The 23,274-nt window shown below is 45.7% G+C and overlaps 1 protein-coding gene across 14 annotated transcripts in view; it reads right to left on the bottom strand.

Moving 5' to 3' along the window:
• The window catches only part of HMBOX1 (homeobox containing 1), a 107,541-nt gene that overhangs the window by 25,020 nt on the left and 59,247 nt on the right, over nucleotides 1–23,274 (bottom strand). For all 14 annotated transcript variants that reach the window (XM_027904449.1, XM_027904452.1, XM_027904455.1 and 11 more), the window contains exons 3-6: nucleotides 21,634–22,113; nucleotides 19,270–19,355; nucleotides 11,518–11,628; nucleotides 4,325–4,478 (exon numbers count right to left, since the gene is read on the bottom strand). In XM_027904449.1, the coding sequence (XP_027760250.1) occupies nucleotides 4,325–4,478; nucleotides 11,518–11,628; nucleotides 19,270–19,355; nucleotides 21,634–22,113 (831 nt within the window). The remainder of the gene's footprint in view (nucleotides 1–4,324; nucleotides 4,479–11,517; nucleotides 11,629–19,269; nucleotides 19,356–21,633; nucleotides 22,114–23,274) is intronic.

The raw sequence follows: 23,274 nt of genomic DNA, 5'->3' as shown, positions 1-23,274 counted from the left end.
GGTGACAAACTGTTAATTCAGCTCAGCTATAGCATGAAACTATACCCTCCTATCTTGGGAAATCTAAACCCATTTCTCTCGGGAATAAAGCCAAGTGAAACACCTGACTCTGTTTTGCCACCTATGAAATGGGGGATAATGGGTATCTATATCATCTTAGTCTTATTTAATCTAAATACACCTTTACAAAAGGAGCTTCACAAGCACAGACAAGTGTTAAAATAAAAATAAAAATAAAAAAATCAAACCAAATAACCCTCAACCAGAAAGCAAAGTCTCTGCTCCCCAGACAAACTGAAATACGTTCAGCTGATGAATTATTCATTTTTGTTTAGGGCAGAATTTACAGTTATTTTAATTTAATCTTTGGATAAAGTGTACACTTAAAAAACAACACTCAACCCCCACCCCCCTCAGTCTTTAATGGCACTTGACAAAAGTGCCTTAAAACGGGTATAAAGTCACTGATTCTGCTGCCAATCTCAGTTATTCCTTTTTGCCTGAAAAAGAAGATAAACCTCAACTCCAACACATGATTAGAGGAGAAGCACAAATGACTTGGGGAAAAAATAATAATAAAGAAAATAAAACGACAAGACAGTTTAAAAAAAAAAAAAAAAGAGAAAACCCTGAGGGAATTTTTTATTTCGTAGTTCTAATGAGAAGGGTTGAAAAGCAGAGGTAAAGCAGAGAAAAAGAAAAAATAAAAATTATCTGTGGGACAAGACGCAACCAGAAGAAGAGCAGGAAAGTGAAGCAGAAACAGGCTTTCAAGTTTAACCTGAGGTTTGCACAGAAAGGACTCTGGCAGGCTTAGCTCTGTTCCCAAAGGAGGGCAAAGCCACACGACAGCACCGACACGCTCAAAACTCAGCATCTTCCACGGGCAGGAGGCTCCAGGAGGGAACAGGTCAAGGTTGGTATCAGTAGCACAGCAGAGGGAGAGGCAGCTTTGCACTGCAGTTGTCTGAACCACACCTAGTCTGCAGTTAAATATAGAGCTTTACTTTCTGCAACTGCCGCTCCTCTTAACCTTCACAGCATAAATATTGAGAGAGACGGTTGTGGGGTTTTTTTTTTAAAAAAATAATAAATAAAGGGAGAAAGAGACCCAAATCCATCGTCCGAAATCTAAGCCCAGAGACAAATAAACTACCCTGGGAGGATTCCAAAAAAGCAGGGAAGACTGGGGAATCGAATTACAGAAACCACAAGCAGCATTCTGGAAATCCAGTATAAACCAATTAGTTTCTTTAATACACATCCCCTGTACACAGACACTTAGGTACATCAGACATCTACGTATATGGCCCTAACTCTAATCTTAATCCTATCAGGTTGGCACCAATATAATAATTAATTGCACTGGAATTTTTTGTTGATTTCAGTCTTTTATAAAAAAAGAGAAGCGAGCCCTTCAACCCTCACCCTTCCCACTGAGCTCATGGGCCAAATCCTGACTGGTGCTGTGCATTTTCAGGGCTCCAGGAGGCAAAACCCTCTAATTTTTGCCATAAAATTCAGGACCTTCCCCTGAAGTGCTTTCAGCTGGTTGGACACATCCACTTTTAGTGATGGCAGTTCTCACCAGCTGAATACAACTCAAAAGTACACAATTAACTAATTAATGGAGGCAGGTCAATGCCCCCATCCTCATCCTAAAGTTGTTTACACAGCATTCCAGCAACACTCAGAAGGAAGTTCTGCATTACCTACACAAGAGTTTCCAGTAAGATTTAGATTCAAACCCTCTAATCTTCAGGCTTTAAACTAAATGACCAAAGTCAGTTCTAGGTGCAGAAGGCAACCAGAAAGGGAGGTGCTTACAACCCCCATATGAGTTGCATCAGTGGGATGGAATTATCTCCCGCATCGCTGCTCCTCCTTGCTGGATAATTATCAACCAAAGGTGCCCAAACCCCTGCGTGCACCAACATCACATCAAGCAGCTGCAGGACATGCAAACACAACACAGTGAAACCTGCATTTACTGGAGCAAAACTGCTCCTTAAAGTGAGATGCCTCCATTCACAGTCAAAATTTAATCCCTGGGAGGAAAATGCAAATTAGCAAACAAACAGCACCAGCCCACAGGCAATGCCAACCACCATTCTAGTGGCCAAATGCTTGTTCCTGACACTATGGCATGGAGGGAACCTGACCCCCTGGGCCAGCCAGCCAGCAATCTGGTTACCTCCATCCTGCTGCTGTTATGAGTCACATTATGGACAAGCCTGGCAGACTCCAGTGACTTGTAAGTGAAATCAGCTCCTTTCTTCCTGGGGCTCCCAGAAGAGCATTTTTCTCCCACTCTTTCAGAACCTGTCACATAAAACAGCTCATCCCTCCAGCTCAACTAGGCCTACTAAAGCACAACAGTTTAACAACCGTATTCCCAGCTGGGCTTTACGGTGCAGTTTTATTGCCATGCAACACTTTTAGTGTGGTCCTGCCTCGAATGAAACCCCCTCAGCCCTGATTTCCACTACCCCACACAAAGGCTGTGAAACTCAGCGCTCGCGGTGACCTACCCAGGGCTTGGCAAATTAATATTAAAACCAGGATTAAGGCAATGTGGCAGCAGCAGAGTAAGAGGAAAACCCCAGCAGCAAAGACCTCTCAGGGCACAAGACACAGAGAACAAAACCAAGGAGGACAAAGAAGAGAAGAAGTTAATGAAAAACTAAGGTCGAGTGATTATGTATCTGCATTCACAACTGGGTGATTTCCAGTGCCAGGCACTGATCTGCTTCTTTCCATAACCAAACCCAAATCTCACACCTTTCTAACAGACACATCAAACCACCACAGGTTCCTCTGAGAGTTTCTCAGCAGGCTTGAGGAGAGATGTGGAGGAGGAAAGGGTAGTGCTGGTTTGCTCAGCTCCCTCTCTGCTCTGTGTTTCTCCACAGAGGAGTCTGAGGCACAACCAGGATTCAAACAACAGCAGTTATTGCACTTCAGGCCAGGCAGAAATCAAAACATGAAAACAGCCACGTCCAAAGAGCTCTAATTCTACTTCAGTAGAGTAACTATTTCACACACAGAGGGTTCATCAGGAGACGGTGCTGCCCTTAAGGCACACAGGGCTGTGGTGGTTTTGTCATTCCACACATCAGGACAGTCATACAGGCATTTTGAAGTGCTGAAGATCCTGTACTGCCTCTGTGGAGGGGGACACCAGAAAAACACAGTCCTGTACAATCAGATCCCAGGACTTTAGTTTAGTCCAGCAAAGCAGAACAGATTTCAAACATTATTTCCTTTGGGGAAACACTCGGTCTAGGCTGAAAATATCAATGCAGTGCCAGGCCAGAACAGGGAAACAAACACTTAGTTACTGGTTCCAGTCCTGCAAAGACCCCGTGATGGCCCGTGGCCACACACAAATGTGTCTTGTCTTGTGCTCCCGAGGGAGCTCAGGATTTCAGTCTTAGCTCAGCCTCAGCTCCTGCTCCTAATCAGTTCCCAAGGCCCTTGTGCAAGCAGGAGGGAAGAGGAGCATTATAGAAGTTGTAAAAGCACATCCTACAGATCTGCTGGCTGAGATCTCACTGGTATTGCAAAGCAGAGGAGTGCAGCACACACACACACGGTGCTTCCACGGAAAGGAAGCGCCTCCTGCTCTCAGAGGGGAGAAAACTCTTCCCAGCCATTTAGCCCTGAACAGAAACAAGCATTCATCCCCAAACTACATCTGAGTTCACTGGCCCTTTTCTGTTACACAACATTATCCACAAAAGAGACATTCCTGCGAGCGGAGGGAAAGGCAAAGCACGCCCAGGCTCGGAGTGCTCCATCTCCACAGGACCGGAGAGATGGGAGCTCTAATGATCACCTCCCACTCTGCAGATGTATTTGAAAGATCCACTTTGCTCCGTGCTGCTCCCAGCTCATGCAAAAGGGTTGTTAAGAGCCTTTTTGGACAAGGAATCTACTGCTTTGTTAGGCAAAGTTCTGCATCCTGAGCAATTACAGCGCTGCGGAAATGCCGGTACCAACTACAGAATATCAGGATACACGACGAGGGGAAATCAGGAAAAGTGTAAAGACAGTGCAGACCCCCACCAAGACAGCCTGGATGAGGCTAAATGGAAAGGTTTCTGCAAAAGCAAAGGAAGAGCTGAACACCAATACTGGCTAAAGTCATGATATCCTGGGGGATTCTCCAGAGCAGTGCCACGTTTCTAATTTACAAACAACACAAGAGGTAAAACGGTAAAACACACCCATGGAAACAACGCTGGTGTTCATCAGAGCAGGCAAAAGGACACTTGAGTTGGCTTTAAAACACCTCCACCTCCAAACCCCCAGAGTGCCCTACCTTTCCATGACTGCCAGGCACTCCTTTCTCCACGTGAACCGACTGCCTCGCCGTAGTCTGAAGGTCCCAGAGGTAGCTGTGACTGGGGGAGGCGTCTGTCTCCATTCTGGCTCTTCTACTGGGATAGGAGCTGGTCTCATGCTTAGTGTGGCCCCTAAGAATAATAAATATTGTGGGTTTTTAGGGGGTTAAAAGTCATGCCCATCCTCTCACTCCTGCTCGTGGGAAAAAAAAAAAAAAAAAGACAGGACAGATGTGAAACCATTTGAACTAAAAAAGTAAAGCAGTGTCAAACAGAGACATCTTAAACATGCACAAAGGGTTGCCATCCCCAGCCTCCAAGCCAGAGAAGTATCAGGTGATCATGGAAGTCTAAAGAGACATAACTGAGCTGACAGGTACTTAGGAAGAGCTGTCCTGTCTTCATCAAGAGGAAAAGGGTTGTACAGAAGGGGTGAGCTGTGCCCCAGCTGGGATTTATTTGGGCTGTGCTGCCACCTGGTCTGTCAAAACATGGGAAACAGCAAGTTCTGTTTAATTTTAACAGCAGTGTCAGGAAACAAAATGGTAAATTTACACCAAAGGTATTTCAGTGTGTCCAAAGAGCCGAGTGAACACTTGAAGCAGCTCCACCACCAACCTGTGCAGACATGGGCTCATGGCTGCCAGGGGGCCAGGAAAAGTCACTGAAAGCAGATTAACCCCACAACTTTCCTCTTCTGCTCCCCTTCTATGGATGTATTTCTCCTTTCAATAGCTCTGAGCTGGAAAGCATCAAGCACGAGACAGGACTTGGCAAGATGCCCTCAGGAAAGGCCCCTTTGAAACTCACCCCTGATTTCTTTCCACAAGAGCCTCTCAGTTAATAAATCAAGATAAATCAAGGCCCAGGCTGGGAGATCGATCTTTCCTCCATCCCCTGGTGAGGACGGGAACCTGGTACAGGACACGAGGACGGAAAGCAGGGCACGTTCTGAAGGACAGCTTTGTGCTCAGTGACTTCCCCCACAGGGAGGGAAACAGCTCTCGTGTGCAAAAAAAAAAACCAAACAACAAAAAGCTGTGTGAAAAGATAAATCCCCACCTATATCCCACAAACACTCTGAGCTCCAGTGGAATTCCTGTGCTGGGCAGATCCAGGAGGAGCAGCTCAGCTGCCAGGACTGTGTGTGCACACACACACAGACAGAGCAGGGCTGCGACAGCAAATCCCTCTGGGTTGGGATTTAATCATCCAAACCCACCGTGGTGATGAAACAACACTGCTCCTCGAACACACCACGGGGTAAAAGGGTCAGGGGAACTTGAGAGTTTAACCAATAAACAAATTCCTCCAGCTAAAAGCAAGAAATGAGCTATTGAGGCACTTGGCTGTGCTCCCTCCCAGAAATGCACTCGGAGTGTTTTCCTCGCGACGTCTGTGGCAGGTAGCGGAGCCCCAAACAATTTACAAATGTTACCCAGGAGGAGCCTGCAGGAAGTGGAGCCCCACAATCTCGGCCTTGCACACGCAACACATAGGGTGCCTCTCACTAATTCCCAGCTAACGAGCCCACGCAGGTTACTTGGGTTTTACTGAAACATGAAATATTTCCTGCAGTGCCAATTTACCGGGAGGCCATTTCAAGGAAAGCTCCTTATCTTGTCCTTTCTAGTCCTTGCACACTTTAGGGGAGCTGGGTGGGTGTCAAGTTTCCAGGCTTTAAAAACACTTCAAAAATTGAAAAAAAAACCCAAAAAACCCCCAAAACCTCCCCCCTTAAAAATAAATAAAAGTTTTAAAAAGAGACAGGGAAGAACAGGAAAAGAAATTCTCTTTCCCTGCCTTACCTTAGCAATATACTTTCCCTACCTGAAGGTTTTATTTCACAGGGAGAGTACAGGAAAATCAGTGATGCCCAGCATCAAGGTAAGTCCTTCCATTAAATATTTCTGAGATTTTTTCAGACAGAGGTTGGAAAAAAAATCTGCATTGAAAGCATAAATTTGCTGCTGCTGCTGCTACTGATATGTTCACATACCGAATATAGCATACTTTTTTTTTGTTTTAGTAGCCCTGCTAGATCAATTTACCTATTTCTCTTTTCTATGGGGTAACATCAATAGCAGCAGCAGATAAGAGAGAAATATGCTGAGAATTACAAGCAAGTACCACAAACAGAGAGGGAAGGATCTGAATGCACAAAGAGACCCAAAATGGGCTTGGATGTACGTGTGGAAAGAGTGGACATGGGATGCTCCAAGGGCTGGAGCCCCTGTGCCCTGGAGCCAGGCTGGGAGAGCTGGGGGGGTTCACCTGGAGAAGGATCCAGGGAGAGCTTGGAGCCCCTTCCAGAGCTGGAGAGGGACAGGGGACAAGAGATGGAGGGACAGGACACAGGGAATGGCTTCCCACTGCCAGAGGGCAGGGAGAGATGGGAGACTGGGAAGGAACCTTCTCACCACCCAGCTCCACTTCTTTATAACTTACTAAGTTACATCCCAGTCCCCAGTTCAGAATCTTTTTATAAACCCCTCAAGCAGCTTTAAAGAAGAAGCGAAACTTCTCTCCTGAGCAGAGAGAGTGGAGAAAATGCAGCATGAGATTTTCATCTCAGGGTATGCATCAAACAACCAGAAACCTCTCAGGGGTGTAGAGGTGAACTGTCTGGGAAGAACTGCCTTCACAGAGGGAAAGGAAAAGTGGCATCTCTCACTCCCTGCCGGTGCTGAGCACCTTTCCCTGCAGCGCTGGGTTTTCTCTGTGCCAACCTGAATTCCCTCAAATGCAGGGTAAGACTTCGAGGATCCCACGGGTGGGTTTTTGGGGAGAGGAGGCAAGATTGGTGCTTCCCAACTGGAATGCTGCTCTCTCCATATTCAGAATTCCTCGTGGAGAAGGCCTGCCTTCTCTTGGCACCTCCCAGACAGTATCCTGAAGAAAGGAAGATGCTGTAAGAGCATCACATGCAGGGACCACAGGGACGATGCCCAGGATGGTAACTGGGACCCTCAGGCATCTCCCAGCTCCAAGGAACCATTTCCTGGCAAGCCTTTGCAGCAAGTACCTCCCTTCCACTGCACTGATAAGAGCAGATGTTCCACTGTGTTTTTAGCCAGGCTGACCCCAGATCACACAATAAACACCTCTCAGTTCCTCCCGAGCCGGGGTAGGTTTGGATCAGCGGCAAAAGGTTCCCCCCAGAGCTCCCGCCTTGGATGAAAAGGATCAGAGCAGGAAAAGTTTGCTCTGCAAGCTCTGGGACACAGCACATCACCAACCATCCATTCCCAGTGCAAACCACCTGGGACACCCAGCCCCTGATTTTGGGTTGGCTTTTCTTTTGGAGCTCAATAAGAATTGCTGTGGGAATAACACAAGAGATGCTACACCTTGATAATAACAACCTCTCTTCTTCCCTTCTGTTCCAGGAGCAGGAGCACAGGCTTCTCCCCAAGGTGACCACAGCTGCCTTCCTGCTACAGAAGACTGGCAGAAAACAAATAGCCAGCCTAAATGGAAGCAGCCTGCACCCTTCTGTGACTTTAACCACATCATTTCTAGGTGCCAGCTTCACTTTGCACTACAAGGGGCAAGAGACAAGTGACTCCATAACAAACTTCCCTCATTGTCCAAGACACAGTGCCAGGCAAACTAATCAGGGTAACAACTACCAGTCTAAAAAGAAATATTTATTTATTTAAAACCCATGGGCTCTGAAAAAAAAACAAACAACAAAACAGTCAGAACATTGCAGGGCTCTCTGCAGTCATATACTGGCTTCTGAAATACATACTATTTATGTATTGCCAAAATGCTCTCAGTCCTCCACAAAACACAGGACAAGTGGTGCCTGCCTGAAAAAAAGCTCCATCTCAATGAAAAGCACCCCTATTAATTGGATTAAAGACCTCTCAAACACCTGCATTTAGCATTGACTTCTCCCCTTCAACAAAAAAACTGCCTTTCACCCTAACTGGCAACTCCTCCCAGAAAAAATTTACAACCAGCAGTGCACTGGAATTCACGGCATTGCCATTAACTCCGGCACCACTCCTACCAGGAAAACGTTGATTAAGACATTTTTGAGCAAGATTATTGCAAACAGTAGGAAAAGTGGGTGGGTTTTTTTTTCCCCCAGTCCATGAGATTTCAGTCTGCCTTGCAACGTTCCAGTCTGCTCCTGTCTGAACACCCACCACCAGAGACAGGAGAAACACAGACACTGCCCATGCAAACCAGCGACCAAACCCAAGCAAGGAACAAACAGCACATTCAAGAGGCCAGAGAAAGCTGGGAAAGAATGGAAATGATGGAATTGCTGAGTCTCCTTCCATACAGGAGCAACATCTGAACAGCAGCAGTGACCTGAAACTGCCTTAAGGCTCCCCGGCAAGAAATTCTTTGGTGGGCAGACTGTGGATGATTTAAAGCACTATATAGCACCATTCTACATTTGGAAAAAAAAAAAAAAAAAAAGGGAAATAAAATCTCTTTTTATGTATTTATAAGTTATCTTTTGTTTATACAAGCACAGTAAAAGACAGGCCCTGCTGCGAGGCAAAGCAGGGGTGTCACACTCAGGGAGTGGGCTCACCTTTGTTGAGGAGATGGGAAAGTGGGGTAAAAAACGGTGAATTCTACAAATTGTACCAAAAAAACTGGCAGAGCCAAGGGAAGGCTCCAGGTCTGCCAAGAGATCTCCAGCCCTTTCCACACAAAACAATTGTTCCTCCTTCCCAGTTATATAAATCGATTTTTATCTGCTGTCCTAGTCCTTCAAAACTGTTTCAATTTTAAGTGAAAGGGTTTTTTTTCCATTACACAAATTCAGTCTGGACTTACTCGGAGGATCCAGCTTTGCAAGACAAGGAATTAAAGAAACTGGGGAACTAATTAGTTCCCAAAGACCTCGCTTTGCCCACTGGTAACTCAAACGTGCAGGTGGTTCTGCACAGAGACCTGACTCTGTCACTCAAAGGACTGAGGTTTTGTTCCCAGCAGCTGAAACTAGAAAAGCTGGGAATTCTGAGAACAGAAAGCCAAATGCCACTGCTTAGCAAATAGAAAAAAGCACGTGCCAGTCATTTAATCTCTCAGGTTTCCTCCAAGGAGGGCAATCTTTCATATTCTACAGAGAGTGCAGTGATGGCATCACTTCTTTGGGAACACAGCAGGAAGTTCCACTGATTTCCTCATTTTCTGGCTCTAGAGGAGGCAGCAGTTTGTCTACTAATCACAGGACACTGCAAGTAGGATCCAAAACTTTGGCTCTACATTGTTTTTTTAACAGTGATTTAAATCCAGGATTCTTCCAGAACACACTTGTTCATAGCCACGTAAATGATCTCCTGGCTACCTGGCCTGACCTGCAATATAGCAGATGGCAATAATTCAAAGCAGTGGATGATCCTACAATAAATAAATAAATACAACCCCATTTTCCTCAAGCAGACTTTCCCCACAGCTGCTGGAAAGCTGAAGGTTCGCCCCTTTACCTCAGTGTCTTAAAAGAAACCAAAATGTTATCTGCTCCTAAAAGGAATTTAAGTGCATCCAAATAGCCCCTTTGCTTAGGCAGAGGAAACAATTTGCCTTTTGCACTTCTTGAAAATGCTGTTTAAGATTTCTTACTGGGAAAAAGGCTACACTCAAACAACCCCTCCCCTTCCAGGAGGTTTTCCACGTGTGTGTAAAGAAAAGCAGAGGTTCACGTGGACTCGTTTCAGTTTAAGCCACATCCTTCAGTGTTCAAAGCCTTCCTTCCTTGAGACACTTCTCAAGAGCAAAAGGACAAAGGAGATGGGAGCTGGTGGATATGAGGAAAGAAAGAAGGTTTAGAAATAAAGATTTTAGGGCTAAATTGGACAAGATTTCTCTTATCCCAGCCCAGAATGTGATTTCTTAAACAGCTTCACATGACAGTGGTAAGAAAAACATACGGAGTGACAGGGAAGATCCACACCTGGAGAGGACTTTTGTGGGGATTTTCCCCAAAAAAACACCTTACAAAACCCTCTAAGTTTCTCCACGACTTTGGAGGCAACACCTTCCATCAAAGGGAGTCACTTTGGGGGGCACAATCCCAGCCTTTCCAAGGAGCTGGTCCTGGATGGTTGTACCCAGGAACTTTGCTGATCCCGAGCACCACAACTCCAGCCAGTGCAGAAATCAGGGCTCCTTGGCACTTTCATTCCTTAAAACAAATTTCCAGATGCTTAACAGAAGAAACAGGCTCAGCTGTCACTTTGAACCCGCCCAACTTAAGTCTGAAGCCTTCCCAGGCCAACTGGCAGCTGGAGCCTCTTGATTTTCGGCTCACACACAAAGCAGGGGTTTTGAGACTCTGTTTTCACTGGAATTTTTCTTAATAGAAGTCTGGGTATTGAAGCCAAGCTCACATTAGAGAGCCTGAGTTTTAAATTCCTTAAAACAATTACACAGTTAATTTAATCAGGCCATTGTTTAATGGAAATTAAACGTAAATATTTTGATCTTCACAATAAAACTGCTAAAGGGGAAAAAAAAAAGAGAATTGTGGTCAAACAAAATCTGGGGAGAAGAACAATGCGAGGAAATTAATTCAACTGTGATGCTGAAGATTGCTGGTTAGTTAAAGATAATGAGGAGCTTTACTTCTCCTTTTATATTCAAGATCTATTTTGAGATTTGGAGAGGCAGGTGGGATTTGAAAGACACATCTCCAGTTTATCACTGGAACTATCAACATCCCATCCAGGAGCTCAGAGATCCAACCCAAAACCCTCTGAAGTTATCCCAAAGATCCTCTCTGCCAAACTGTGGATTTTTTTTTTTTTTTGCTACGACTTTGTATTATGCAGCCATTATTAATGTTTTCTAATTGTTCCTTCTGAAGAGCCTCAGCAGGTATTTCATTAATTAACTGACTGTAACTCCACTGACTGCTTCTGATTCCCAGATTTAGTTAGTGGTGAGAGGCCAGGGCAAGTATCCCCGACTGAGGAGCTGGACAGACAGCTATGGATGAGACAGATCTGGATGAGTCAGCTCTGGATCACTTGCTGAAAAGTGAAGTGCAGTTTAGTTCCCACCCTCCCAAAAATTAAACTGGTCTGAGGAAGAACCTCTGGAGGACCTCGGACAAGGAGTGAATTATCAGTGATATAACAGTGACAAAAGGTTTCCATTCCATAAATAAACAGCAGGAGACGTTTAGGCTGTATTTGTTTACCAGGATTTGTCTTCTCAAGCTGGTACCATCTGTAAAATGCCCTTTTCTTCTGTTCACTCAGGTCCGACCCCTGCTGCAACAGCCAATGGGAGATCCGACTCTGACTGATCCCTGGAAAAACCAGAACAAAACACAAGAAAAGGAGAAAGAGAAAAACTTGTTATTTATCAAACATTTTTAAGTGGGTTTTATACTGATAGAAGGTGCTGTCTCACAAAGCCCAGGAAACTGCAGTGCTTCAATCCCAGGAAAAGTTGAAACCTCCCTGCTCTGTCCCAAAATGCCTTGACTTCTCCCTGGTGTTTTGCTCATCCTTACTCGAGGGACATCCTGCAATCTGCCCAATCCACCCACAGGCAAAAAGGGGGCAAAGTGGGAAGCCAAACCTACCACTCACTCTAATCATCCTCAACTTCCCCCCCATTCTTAAACTTCTTCATCTGTGGAATGGGAACAAGTCCCTTCCCCACTATTACACATAAATAATGATAGTCAGGAGATCGTTATCACTCAGTGCTTGAACGAGGAGATAAACACAGAAACAGTTTGGGTGATGCAGATCAAATCAGCCCAGAAACGGAGCAAACCAACTGTTTCAGCAGCTGGAACGAGGGACAGAAAACAACCCAGGAAGGGCAGCTGTCTGCCAGCAAAGCAGGGGTCAAGCTCCAGGTATCCAGGAATGATCAGAGACAAAACATTCCAGGTTTTACAGCGAGATTTCTAAGAAAACAGTAAAAAAGGGGGGGGGGGAAATCCTAGAAGTTAATACAGTTATTTTTCCAAAGCCTGACAGTGAATGAGGATCAATGCAGAATGGGCAAAAAGGAGAGGAGCTGAACAAAACAAGAGGTTTAAAAGCCCACCAGGAGGTGAACTGTAGGTTCACCTGGCAACAGCAACAAATGTACAGTTTGCTGAATAACTGCAGCAGAACTTCAGGCAGAACAACTCCCTGTGCTCTCCACAAGGCTCTTCAGCCACCAGGAAGGGTTAACAACATCTCGACTCCCCTGAGAACTGAAGTTTTAGAAGGTGCTCCAAGTAACAATATACTGCCAGCACCACCTGTGCCACCACCTGCTTGGTGATAATGCCCAGGCAGGTAGAGGCTGGTTCTCACACAGAAACCAAACTCCCTCTTCCCTCCTGAGATGCATCAAGGGTTTTTTAAGATCTCATAATCATATTTAACTCCTGAAAAACAACCCCCTGTAGTTTTACCACTTCCAATCTGGGGGTTTTACTGTGCTTTTTTTTCGTGTGTTGAACACGAAGGTAGTTAACTTCAGAATGTCTCAACTTGGCTCTCAGGTACCATATTCAGGTGGGTTTACTCCAACCAGACTTTTAAACGGGGTTAATGCTCTTAATTGTTCTTCCTTTTGAACAGAACCCTGGAGGCTATGAAGTTTTAATTATCCTGGGGAAAAGGGATAGGAGTGTTTTGTTTCGGAGGCAGAAGTTGACTGCTGTTCATCAGAGCTGGGCCCACAAAACAGACTCTGATTTTCTTAAAACCCATTCCCAGAGAACTGCCCTGCCCACAGCTGAAAGAGTTCAGGAACAGCTGGGGCAGCCAAGAGCTGCCTACCCCCAGGGCCCACACTGGGATCTAAAATTGAGTTTATATTACAAGGGAAGCGGAATTATTCAACCAAACAGAAACCTCAGATCCTGCCAAGTTTACATCAAGTAACAGTGGAAGCTACAAGTTAATACCAAAAGAAGCCAATGTAAGTTGATGATATCTTCTGGGCCAGAGCAAGGCTTCAGTCTAGTTGAAATCATGCCATCTAGATGCTTGATCACCAGTGAGAGGACCAAGTTTCGAAAATCTGCAGCTCTTGACCTACTCTTACGATTTATAAAAGCCATTTTTTTGAACACAGCGCTGTGGCAAACGAAGGTTTGGCTGCCCAGCTCCCATCGATCACTGGGCAACAGCACCACGCATTGACTTGTTTACTACGGTCCACTTGCTGCGGTGAATTAAGTGTGTGCTGAGTGTTTGGATAACAAACTAAGATATAAACACAGAGCACCGTTAGATTAAAATAATAAATAGAGCTTAGATGTCCTCAGCAAGCGGGAAATCGGAATTCTGCTCACGAGGCTGCCTGACACCGTCACGACGTGCTACAGATGCGACCACTCCAGAACCACGTGGGAGCCAGAAGACTCAAGTTGGGTGTTGCCATGTCCACTTCTACAGAATCACAGAAAAATTTGGCTTGGAAAGGACCTTTAAAGGTCATCAAGTCCAACACCCCCTGCAATGAGCAGGGGCACCTTCAACTAGGTCAGGTTGTCCAGAGCCCCATACAACCTGACCCTGAATGCCTCCAAGGATGGGGCATCCACCAACTTTCTGGGCAACCTGTGCCAGGGTTCTACCATTCTCACTGTAAAAAAGCTTCTTTATTCCATCTCATCTAAACTGACCCTCCTTCAGTTTAAAAACATTACCCTCTGTCATAAAAGGCCCTGCTGAGTTTGCCCCCATCCTTCTTCCAAGCCACAAGAAGGTCTCCCCAGAGCCTTGTCTTCTCCAGGCTGAACAACCCCAATCCCTTCATCCTGTTCTCACAGGAGAGCTGCTCCATCCTTCTAATCCTCTCCGTGGCCCTTCCTCTGGACTTGCTCCAACAGGTTGATGCCTTTCTCTGTCTTTTCAACTTTTAGCACCAACTCTGAACTGTCACAACGCGCTGAACTGCACCCAAGTCCTCCAGAACAGAGCTGGAATCCTTTGGTGGCAAAGTAACTGGTGTCATTTAGCCACAGCAGCTGGTCCTTTGACTCACTGCGAGTCCTCACAGCTCACAAAGCTGCTTCTGCAAAATGTGCTTGAGACGTAAAACTTATCTGCACCCCAGCTCGGTTCACAGGCCCAAAAACTGCATTTCAGCAGCTTGACTGATCAAGGTCACGTGCAAAGTCCGTAGCAGAAATGATCCAGGATCTCCTAGATCCCCTAATCCAAATCCATCCTTCACTCTTTTCAATTCAAAAAACAACCTCCCCCCAAAAACTGTCACGTCAGACTTTCTTGCATCTCAAGTGCCTCAGGGCCAGGGCCAGGTACTGCCACTAGGACCATCCCAGCACGTTGTCTGTAATCATTCCTCTCTAGGAAATGGAAGGAAAAAATAAAAAAATCATCCTGCTGCCAGAAAGCAGCTTAATGAAGTAAGTTCTCTGGAGTACTGAAAGTCCAGCTGTGCTGAGGAAATTCACTCCCAAACCGAACCGGGATGACCCTCATTCACCCCCCGGGCTCAGCAGCAGCAGGGCCATCAACACAGGGCTGTGAGCACAACCAGTTTTCTCACAGAAAACACTGAAGAAAAGGTGGTGTTCACAAAGGAACGCTGCAATTTAAATGCTGACTTCTTGTGCCACACACCACTCCTTCCCGTGGCGGGTTGTGCTTCCCAGCAATAAACCCCACGGAGATGGCAGGTCGTGCTCACTCCTCTGGCCAGCCCTGCTGGCTCCTACACAAGTTGTCTGGGGGAAAGAGTTTCCCCTTCAGATACATAAAAAAAAATGGCAAAACACAGCATCAAGAGGAGGCAACTGGTATCTGCAGCACAAATCTCCTCCTAACCCTCGAAGCTTCTACTCAGCGAGTCTTTGGGAGCTGCTTTTCACCTTCACAGATTTGTTCAGGCTCTGCTTTGCATTTCTTTCATGTTCCTTTCAGGAGAGGTTTTTAGAAGCACCTGGAACACGTCAGACCTGGAGAAGAAAGTGACTGCCTGTGTTTTAATTCTTCACTTTGTAAGCAAAGTCCTACATCCACAGAACAAGTGCTTGCAAAGGACACCTATCAATTTAAGGAGATTAGCAAAGCTTGTTTACAGAAAACCTGCAAAGATCAAAATCACGGGGGAGAAAAAAATAAAAGCTTTCCCCGTGTTGTCGTGAGTTTAAAAAAAAAAAAAAAAAAAAAAAAAAAAAAAAAAAAAGGAAGGAAAATGTTTTTCCAAATCCAGTTTCATGCCATTTCAGGTGATCGGTAACTCAGTAACTTTCTGAATTCTCACAAAGGAAACGGTGAAGTTTCCCTTTGTGTTTGCATTTGCTCAGCATCCCTTGTGTGTGGGTTCCAAACCTTCAGGGATTTTATTTGTTCCAGCAGTGCTCCAAGGCTGCACTGGATGCTGGGTGTGTTTAGCATAATGGAAAGCCAACTCCTGGAGTTCTCATCTCAACCCAGAGACAGTAGGACAGGGCTGGCCTGTACCAGCAGGATAATTGGGAAGGGGAGCAGAACTGCACCCTGCAAAGCTCTATGTGTATTTAAAAACAACCACCAAAAAAAAAATGACCTCTGTGTTTTTATTTTCGGGTTTTGGTTTGGTTTTTTAAATGGTTGGGGTTTTCTTTAAAAATCTGAATTCAAATTTCTGCTCTGCAACCTGGGGAAAATTAGGGTTTGGTTTTTTTTTTCTTTTTTTGGTTCCTTCACTCCCTGTGTGTAAAAAAATGGGAAAGGTGGCATTTCCAAACCTTGCAGCGGCATCATCCATCAAAGTATTTATTCCCAGCTGCAGAGGGTTCATCCCTGAACACTCCTCCCTCTCTCCTTTACTGTAGCACAGACCAGACAGTTCCTGAAAACGTTTCCCCCACTTCCCATTTGGAAGCTCAGGCAGCACCTCTTAGCAAGTTCACATTTCTCCTTTTATCCTTTGCCTTCAGCCCAGACCTCAGTGGATGCCCAGACGCAATTCTGGTGGCAATTAAAGCGAATTACAGCACAGGACTTCAAATGCTGGCTGATAAAAATTTATCCCCTCACCTGCCCCACGTGGGGCTGAGCCCCCACCCTGAGCAAAGCTGCAGCTCCTGGTATAAAAGGAGCTCCAAATCCAAGATAGGAAATTCTGCAGGAACTATTATTAGCTCCTGTTTATACTGTCATTTTTCTTATCAGGAGGAGATTATTTATACAGAGCCCAACCCAAGTGCTTCTTGTTTATCTTATTACAGACACCATTAAAAAAGTTTCTATAAAAAGCAGCTCCTGTTTTTAGGACCAGCACTAATAAGTGTTATGTTAAGGTTTTGCTCCTTATCAATCATTCCTTTTATTTTCAAGTCACTGTTTAAATACTCTGTTACTATTTTCCAACCTGCCCTCTACTCCTAGTACACCAGAGAACCTCTTCCAGGTTTCATTTTTTCCAGTCAGATTCATTATCTGAACGACTTTTAAAGTTTCTGGTAATTTTATAAGGGCTAAGAAAGCCTAAAAAATTGTTCTGCTGCAACGGCTGAGTTCAACCTGCAGCTCCATGTTCCTCTGTCCTGTATCCTCCCTCTCCATCACTTCCCTTGTGCTACAGCAGGAAATCTGGCCAGTTCAAACCTAGCCATGATTAAGACAAGGCAGGCAAGTTTTAGGCTCCAAGCTAAAGGTCCAATATCACTGTTCAGATGCACTGCTATTCCTCTCTCCTCCCCATGCCATGATCCCCTCCCAACACACACACGAGGAATTTTTTAGAGTAGAAAAGAAACTGGTAGAGAGTGAAAGGATAAAAGTTGGCAGCAGGGGCAGCCAAGTCAAACAACTCTCCTGAGAGAGTTCAGAGCCAGCCCCTTCCTGGGGCAGAAGAGCTGAAGCCTAAAAGCTAATTTTTTTATTGTCCTCTTGTATAAGTAGTTATTTACAGAACACCTCTACCAGTAAGACTAAACCTGTAAAAACTGAGATGATGCCACTTGGGATTGTATATTCTGCCTCTGTCTAAGCAAACTGTTATTTTAACAAACCAAAAGCATTTTCCAGGCGTTCCTCGGGAGCCTCTGGGATGCTGGAGACATCTGAAGAGCACACAAGTCAACCAGCACTTCATCAGGCCTAAAAATCTCTGGAAGTGAGAGCCCTGGGACACGTGCTCTGGATGTCTGTCCTGAGCTATTTTGGTCCCTCCTCACCACCCTGTGCTTTCGAGAGGAAGCTGATGTTTCTCCCCGTTAGTGCTGAGCACGCTCTTTAATCTGGTCCTTTCAAACATCTCTTGCCTTTTCTTTCAGATAAGCCATAACTGTGCACTTGATCGTGGCATATGCAAGGACTGCACATCTGCTTACACAGGGCTGCGGGTTCTATTTAAAATCAATCAGCTCCTGGAACCTTCCCACGGAGGATGACACAGATCAACTGCAAAGATCCACCTGGTTTCCCCCTGATTTGGCCTGACAACAGGATAATAACACAGTGCCATTAGATCAGTCCTCGCTCTGTCCCACAGTATTTCTCTGATCACTGTGGGAGCCCATCCTGGATTCCCCTCGAGTTGAGTGGGATGGGTGTGAAACTCAGTCAGCCATGTCTGAAGTGGATGGAGTCATTTTATTCCCAGGAGGAAACAATCTGAGCTCCCAAAGGCTGAATGCCAACCTCATGCCAACCGAAATCCGAGAGAGAGGGCTCAGCATGGGAGGAGAAAAACCACCAGCTTGACTTTCCTCACAGCCTGAGCCAGGGGTATCAAAGGCATGTGCCCACCTAGTTAATTATAATTAGATCCACTCCTTTCACTGATACATTAGTTTTGGGGTGGTGATTCTGATTCACTGGCCCCACTGACCAAAAGAAAATATTGGCTTGCTTTGGAAAGGCTCCTTTCCTGCAGCTTTTCCCCTCGGTGCAATGATAAGGCTGAAAACATCCCTTACATTTACACAAAAGGTTAATCTCATGATTTTCCAGATGAAACTGAAACCAGGGAAGGACAAGGAATTTTGCCCAGGATCACAGAGGAGAGTTGGAGATGTGGAAGGAATTCCAGGCTCTGTGGCTCCAGCACTTGCTCCTGCCTGCTCATCTCAACTGTCTGCAAATTCAGAGCTGCCAGACAGATGGGTTCTTATGACATTTCAAATACTGGAAATACAAGAGAACAACTTCCCTCCTGCTGATTTGGCATTTCCAGTCACCAAGGAACCTTAAAGATTACCTATTTCAGGATCTGTATCCAAGCTTGGGTTAAAACATTAGTAAGTCTTACAGGTGTAACATGGGATTGAGTTTTTGGATTTTATCAAGTTTTTCTCCTGAGGCATTGAGGGGCTGGAGCATGTGCAGGGAAGGGAACGGAGCTGAGGAAGGGGCTGGAGCAGCAAGAGGGGCTGAGGGAGCTGGGGGGGCTCAGCCTGGAGAAAAGGAAGCTCATAATCTTGGGTGCAGTGATACCAGTTATAGCTGCATCTCCTGACTATTCATATACTTTTTAGAATATAAATACCCATTATCTCTCTCCCTCTCCATACACAGAGATGCAGATATGCATCTATTTGCTGCACTCAACAAACAATTTAAGAATTAAGGAAAACCGTTTTCATTTTAAGATAAGAATTTCGGGCTTATTTTAATGCTGCAAAATAAAATCTGCAAACACAAGCCACAGGAAAAAAAGAAAAACAAAATGGAAAAAAAAAAAAAAAAAAAAAAAAAAAAAAAAAAAAAAAAAAAAAAAAAAAAAAAAAAAAAAAAAAAAAAAAAAGGAAAAAGTGATTCACTGGGGAAGTTCCATGATGTGCAGGACAATGGGTCTTAAATCAAAGGCATACATTATCATGACTAAGCTGACAGATCTGCACTGCAATGCAGAAAGCCAAGTGATATTCCAACATCTGCACCGTGCTCTGAGAGGCAGTTTAGACACAGCTTCCCAAAATCCCAGAAAGGAAAAGGAACATCCCATCCCCCCCCTCCCCTCCCAGAGCTCTTACCTGTTACCTGTGCAACAACTGCTTGGGAGATTCTCCGGTTGGCCAGGAAGGCTTTGATTTCCTCCTTTATCACACTGCTGTCCCTCCTACCAAAACAAAACAACAACAGCACACACACAAAAAGAGGGACAGGCCCAAGTGCACCGTGAAGGTGGAGAGTGGCTCCATTTCCTTTATTTAGGGGCTGAGGAGTGGGGGAAGGCTGGCTATTAAAACAGTCCAAGTGCCTCAGCAGTGGACACTTCTTCTAACAAGTGTCACGTTTGATCCGAGCACAGGAGCGGGAGAATGGATGACTCATGTCCCATATAATTCATATTAGGTGCAGCACTGCCATATGGAATGTACAAAGTTTCATTACACAGGGATGAATAAATCTCTCCCGTGCCAGCATAAAAACCCCAGTCATAAAAATGAGGCACACACACACAAAAAAAAAAAAAAAAAAAAAAAAAAAAAAAAAAAAAAAAAAAAAAAAAAAAGAAAAAGATGGCAGGGGCTGCATGGTTAGTTACCCAAATGAATTTGCACACACCAAAACTCCTACAGCCTCTCAAGGAAAAGACCAGAAGGAGAAGAGATTTTGCAACCTCTGCCCCCTCTCTGAACCCCCTCAGTCCTGATTTTGCACTGAATGAACTGAGATATTTGTATAATTTTTACATGGTCTGCACAGGTAGCTCAGAAGGGGCTAAAACTGTGCTAAAAAAGCAAATAGCTTGGGGGTTGCACAGGGGCTGTGATATACAGCAAATTTCAACTGCATTAAACACGTATTGTGCCTTTCTCTTCCTCCCTCCCTTCCTGAGAAGGGCAGACAATTAAAACCAGCCTTTATTAGGCTTTATTATTTGGTCATTTCCCTTCTCCCCTCACAGCAGCATCCAAGGCAGACTCGAGCTCGCAAATCTAAATGCAAAATAAGTGCCATGTTGTGGGTTCATTTTTATTTCTGTTCCCCACACTCATCTTCCATATGCCTGCAAATAAACGTCATTTCAGTTTAAATAAGCACTAAAAGCATTACTTGTGACTTATTGCATAGGAATCCAAAACTCAATGGGGTGATTAAACCTCAGCCACGGGAACCTGGCACTCTGCTGCACCCACCACCTTCCTGCAGGATTCCATCATCCAGCAGGGAATGAGGGTGATCAGCTTTTCTCACTGCTCATCTCTAACCTTCCCCCTCAAAAGCCACACCTTTACCCTAAATCTCCAAACATATCTCCATCCTGGAGCTTATGAACCCCAGTTCTCTCACAGGTACTTCAGGAATGCTGCAATTTGTTGGGGGGGAGATATTCCAACATTATGACCAAAATTGTTTTGAGACATTTGGCCTTTCCTCTTATTTTTTCTTTTCTGTGCTCTCAAAGCCCACTGACTCCAACTTTGATCCTCAGGAGTTTAATCCCCTCCTTTCATCTCTGCCTGAAAACGATGCTGCCAGAAGTAAAGGAAGGTCAGGCTGGGGGGGAAAAAATCCACCAACTGGCTCTCACTGAAAACTTCTGTTCTTTTTTACTGTTTGCGTTTCCCCACACCACTCTGCAGCCTTGTGCAAATCCCTGCCACAAATTCCAAACAGGCAACATCCATCCTCTGCAGATCCCACTGGAAAGCACTGACCAATCCAAGTAGGATTCCCGACTCTCCCTCTGTATGGAAGGAATTACAACGGGGATGAAGCAGTGGAGGAGGAGTCATGTGAGTTGACACTCAGTCAGAATCCTTCTGAGTAAAAGCAGGATGGAAAATTAGTGCTTTTAACATCAATCCCACTTTTGGGAACAGCATGGGAAAAATATTTCAACCACACAGGGCCAGGGGCTGCCCACACAAGGCTGAGAGGCAGGTGAGGGGTTCTGGGATAGTGACCCTTGGGGAACTGGCAAGGAACAGCTCTGAAGCAGCTCCTGCTCTCCTGATAATCACTGAATCCCCATGGAGTGGTTTGGGCTGGAAGAGACCTTTAAAGGCCTTCAATAAACAGAGATACCTTCAGTTAGATCAGGCTGCTGAGAGTCCAGACCAACCCAACCTTGAATTTTTGCAGGGATGGGGCATCCAACCACCTCTCTGGGCGACCTGTGCCAGTGTTTTCCCACCCCCTGTGGCTACCACAGCTCCTCCAACACACACATCTCCTCTGGGGCACTTCTCACTCTCCCCTTCCAAACTTTATGGTGGCTCATCTAAAGCACTTTTAACTCCTGAACTCCCCAAGGCGCCAGAACAACGAACACGGATTCGCTGCAAAGCCCAGAAACGGAACTGAAAAAAAAAAAAACCAAACCAAAAATCCCAATATCCTCCCTTTAGGTCTGACTACAGACCCCAAACAACAAGGCCTCCACTAACCTCATCAGCTCCTCCACCTTGTCGTCGATGTCCAGGTCCTCCTCGGAGGCCTCGAAGCTGTAGGACCTCTGGGCCAGGCTGTTGGCCAGGGGGTACCGGGTGGGCGACATCTTCCCGTTGAAGGCGGACAACCTGTCGTTACTCTCCCTCCCGTTCTGATTGGTAGTGCAAGGCTGCGGGGAGGTGTCGTAACTGTTGCTGGGCGAGGGGGACATCCCACAGTGCTGGGTCTGCGTGGAGGCCGTGGCCGTGGAGGAGGAGGCCGGCACGTTGTTGGTGCTGTTGCCGTAGGAGCCGCCCCCGTAGCCAGAGCGTCTCCCGAATTTGTCACTGTGCTCCTGGTCGAGGCGATCCAAGGTTTCCAGAGCGTGCAGGATCTCATGCCTGGTCATTCCCGTGCGTCTCAGGCGCTGCAGAAGGTCTATCTGCTCTATGGTAAATCTTGGCTCGTCCGTGTAGTGAGACATGGTTTCCAGCAGGCTGGAAAGGAGGGGAAAGCAGAAAACCAAACGCTTCAGGTCAACTGCGGCACGTGGGGAGTACTTTACACGCCCCAAAGATCACCCCTGGTCCAAAGCTTTGGAGACACACGCTCAGGACAGAACTGGCAGCACAAAGGTGCACCTCCAAACCACCTCAAGCAGGCGACCTCCCAGAAATGCCAGGCTCACAAAGGGCTTATTTTCTTTGGAGTGCTCCAACAGCATCTCCCTCTTCTCCTGGCATTCCCTACACCCACAGCTTGTACCCTTTTGCTTTGGGCAAACCACTGCTACAGGACAGTGGTCGCTCAGTAATTAAGGCTGCAAGTTGATCTCACACCAGATTCTGCACACACACCCCCCTCCCCATTTACCCACCAGGCAGAAATCCCACATTCCAAAACTGCTTGGTCGAGGCCAACGGTGGAGTTTTTCTGGAGAAGTTTTAACCAGCTGTGACTTGAGATTTATCAACTTCGACTCTTTCAAATCTTAACTACAAAGAGTTCAAGTTGCCCTAACTTTGGGTGCAACCTTGAAAAGAGAAAAAAAAAAAAAAAGAATAGAAAAGGAGATAAAAACACACCTAACGGAAATTCTAGTGGCCTGTAGGACCCAAGTTGATTTGACTGAAGTCCCATTTCTGAAGTTGGATTTCTGAAGTTGGGAACTTTTGAACCTGGAATGCTGTCACGGATCGCCTGCCCTGACAAGGAAAGTGCAGCACATCCAATTACTCCTGAGCTTTCATTTAAAGAAGTCAGCCTTCAGCCTTTTCCCCTCCAAAGGCAGCCCTCTCATGTAACTCAATCATCGTGGTGGCTCATCAAAAGCATTTTTAACTCCTCAACTTCCCAAGGTGCCAGAACAGTGAACATGCATTTGCTGCAAAGCCAGTGGAACTGAAAGAAAAATCACAATATGCTCCCTCAATCTCTTTTCTTTCCTGAGTCCCCTCACTACAGATCCAACTGGCACAGAACTACAGGATCACCTCCTTCAGAGCTCTAGATCTTGAGGAGAAGGGATGGCAGATGGAGGGCAGGCAGAACTTGGCAAGGAGAACGAGGCATTTTCCATCCTTCTCGTGAATCTTCTTATGAGTCAAGGGTTTATTACCATTCCTGCAGGAGAGCAGGGTGAGGAGATCACTCAAACT

The sequence above is a fragment of the Empidonax traillii genome, unplaced genomic scaffold (assembly GCF_003031625.1).
Source record: "Empidonax traillii isolate 1590-97213 ecotype Southwest subspecies unplaced genomic scaffold, ASM303162v1 scaffold1060:size1239554, whole genome shotgun sequence".
In the NCBI taxonomy this organism is placed as follows: domain Eukaryota; kingdom Metazoa; phylum Chordata; class Aves; order Passeriformes; family Tyrannidae; genus Empidonax; species Empidonax traillii.
Note: the sequence above shows the minus strand (reverse complement) of the source record. Positions and strands in the feature narration are given on the sequence as shown.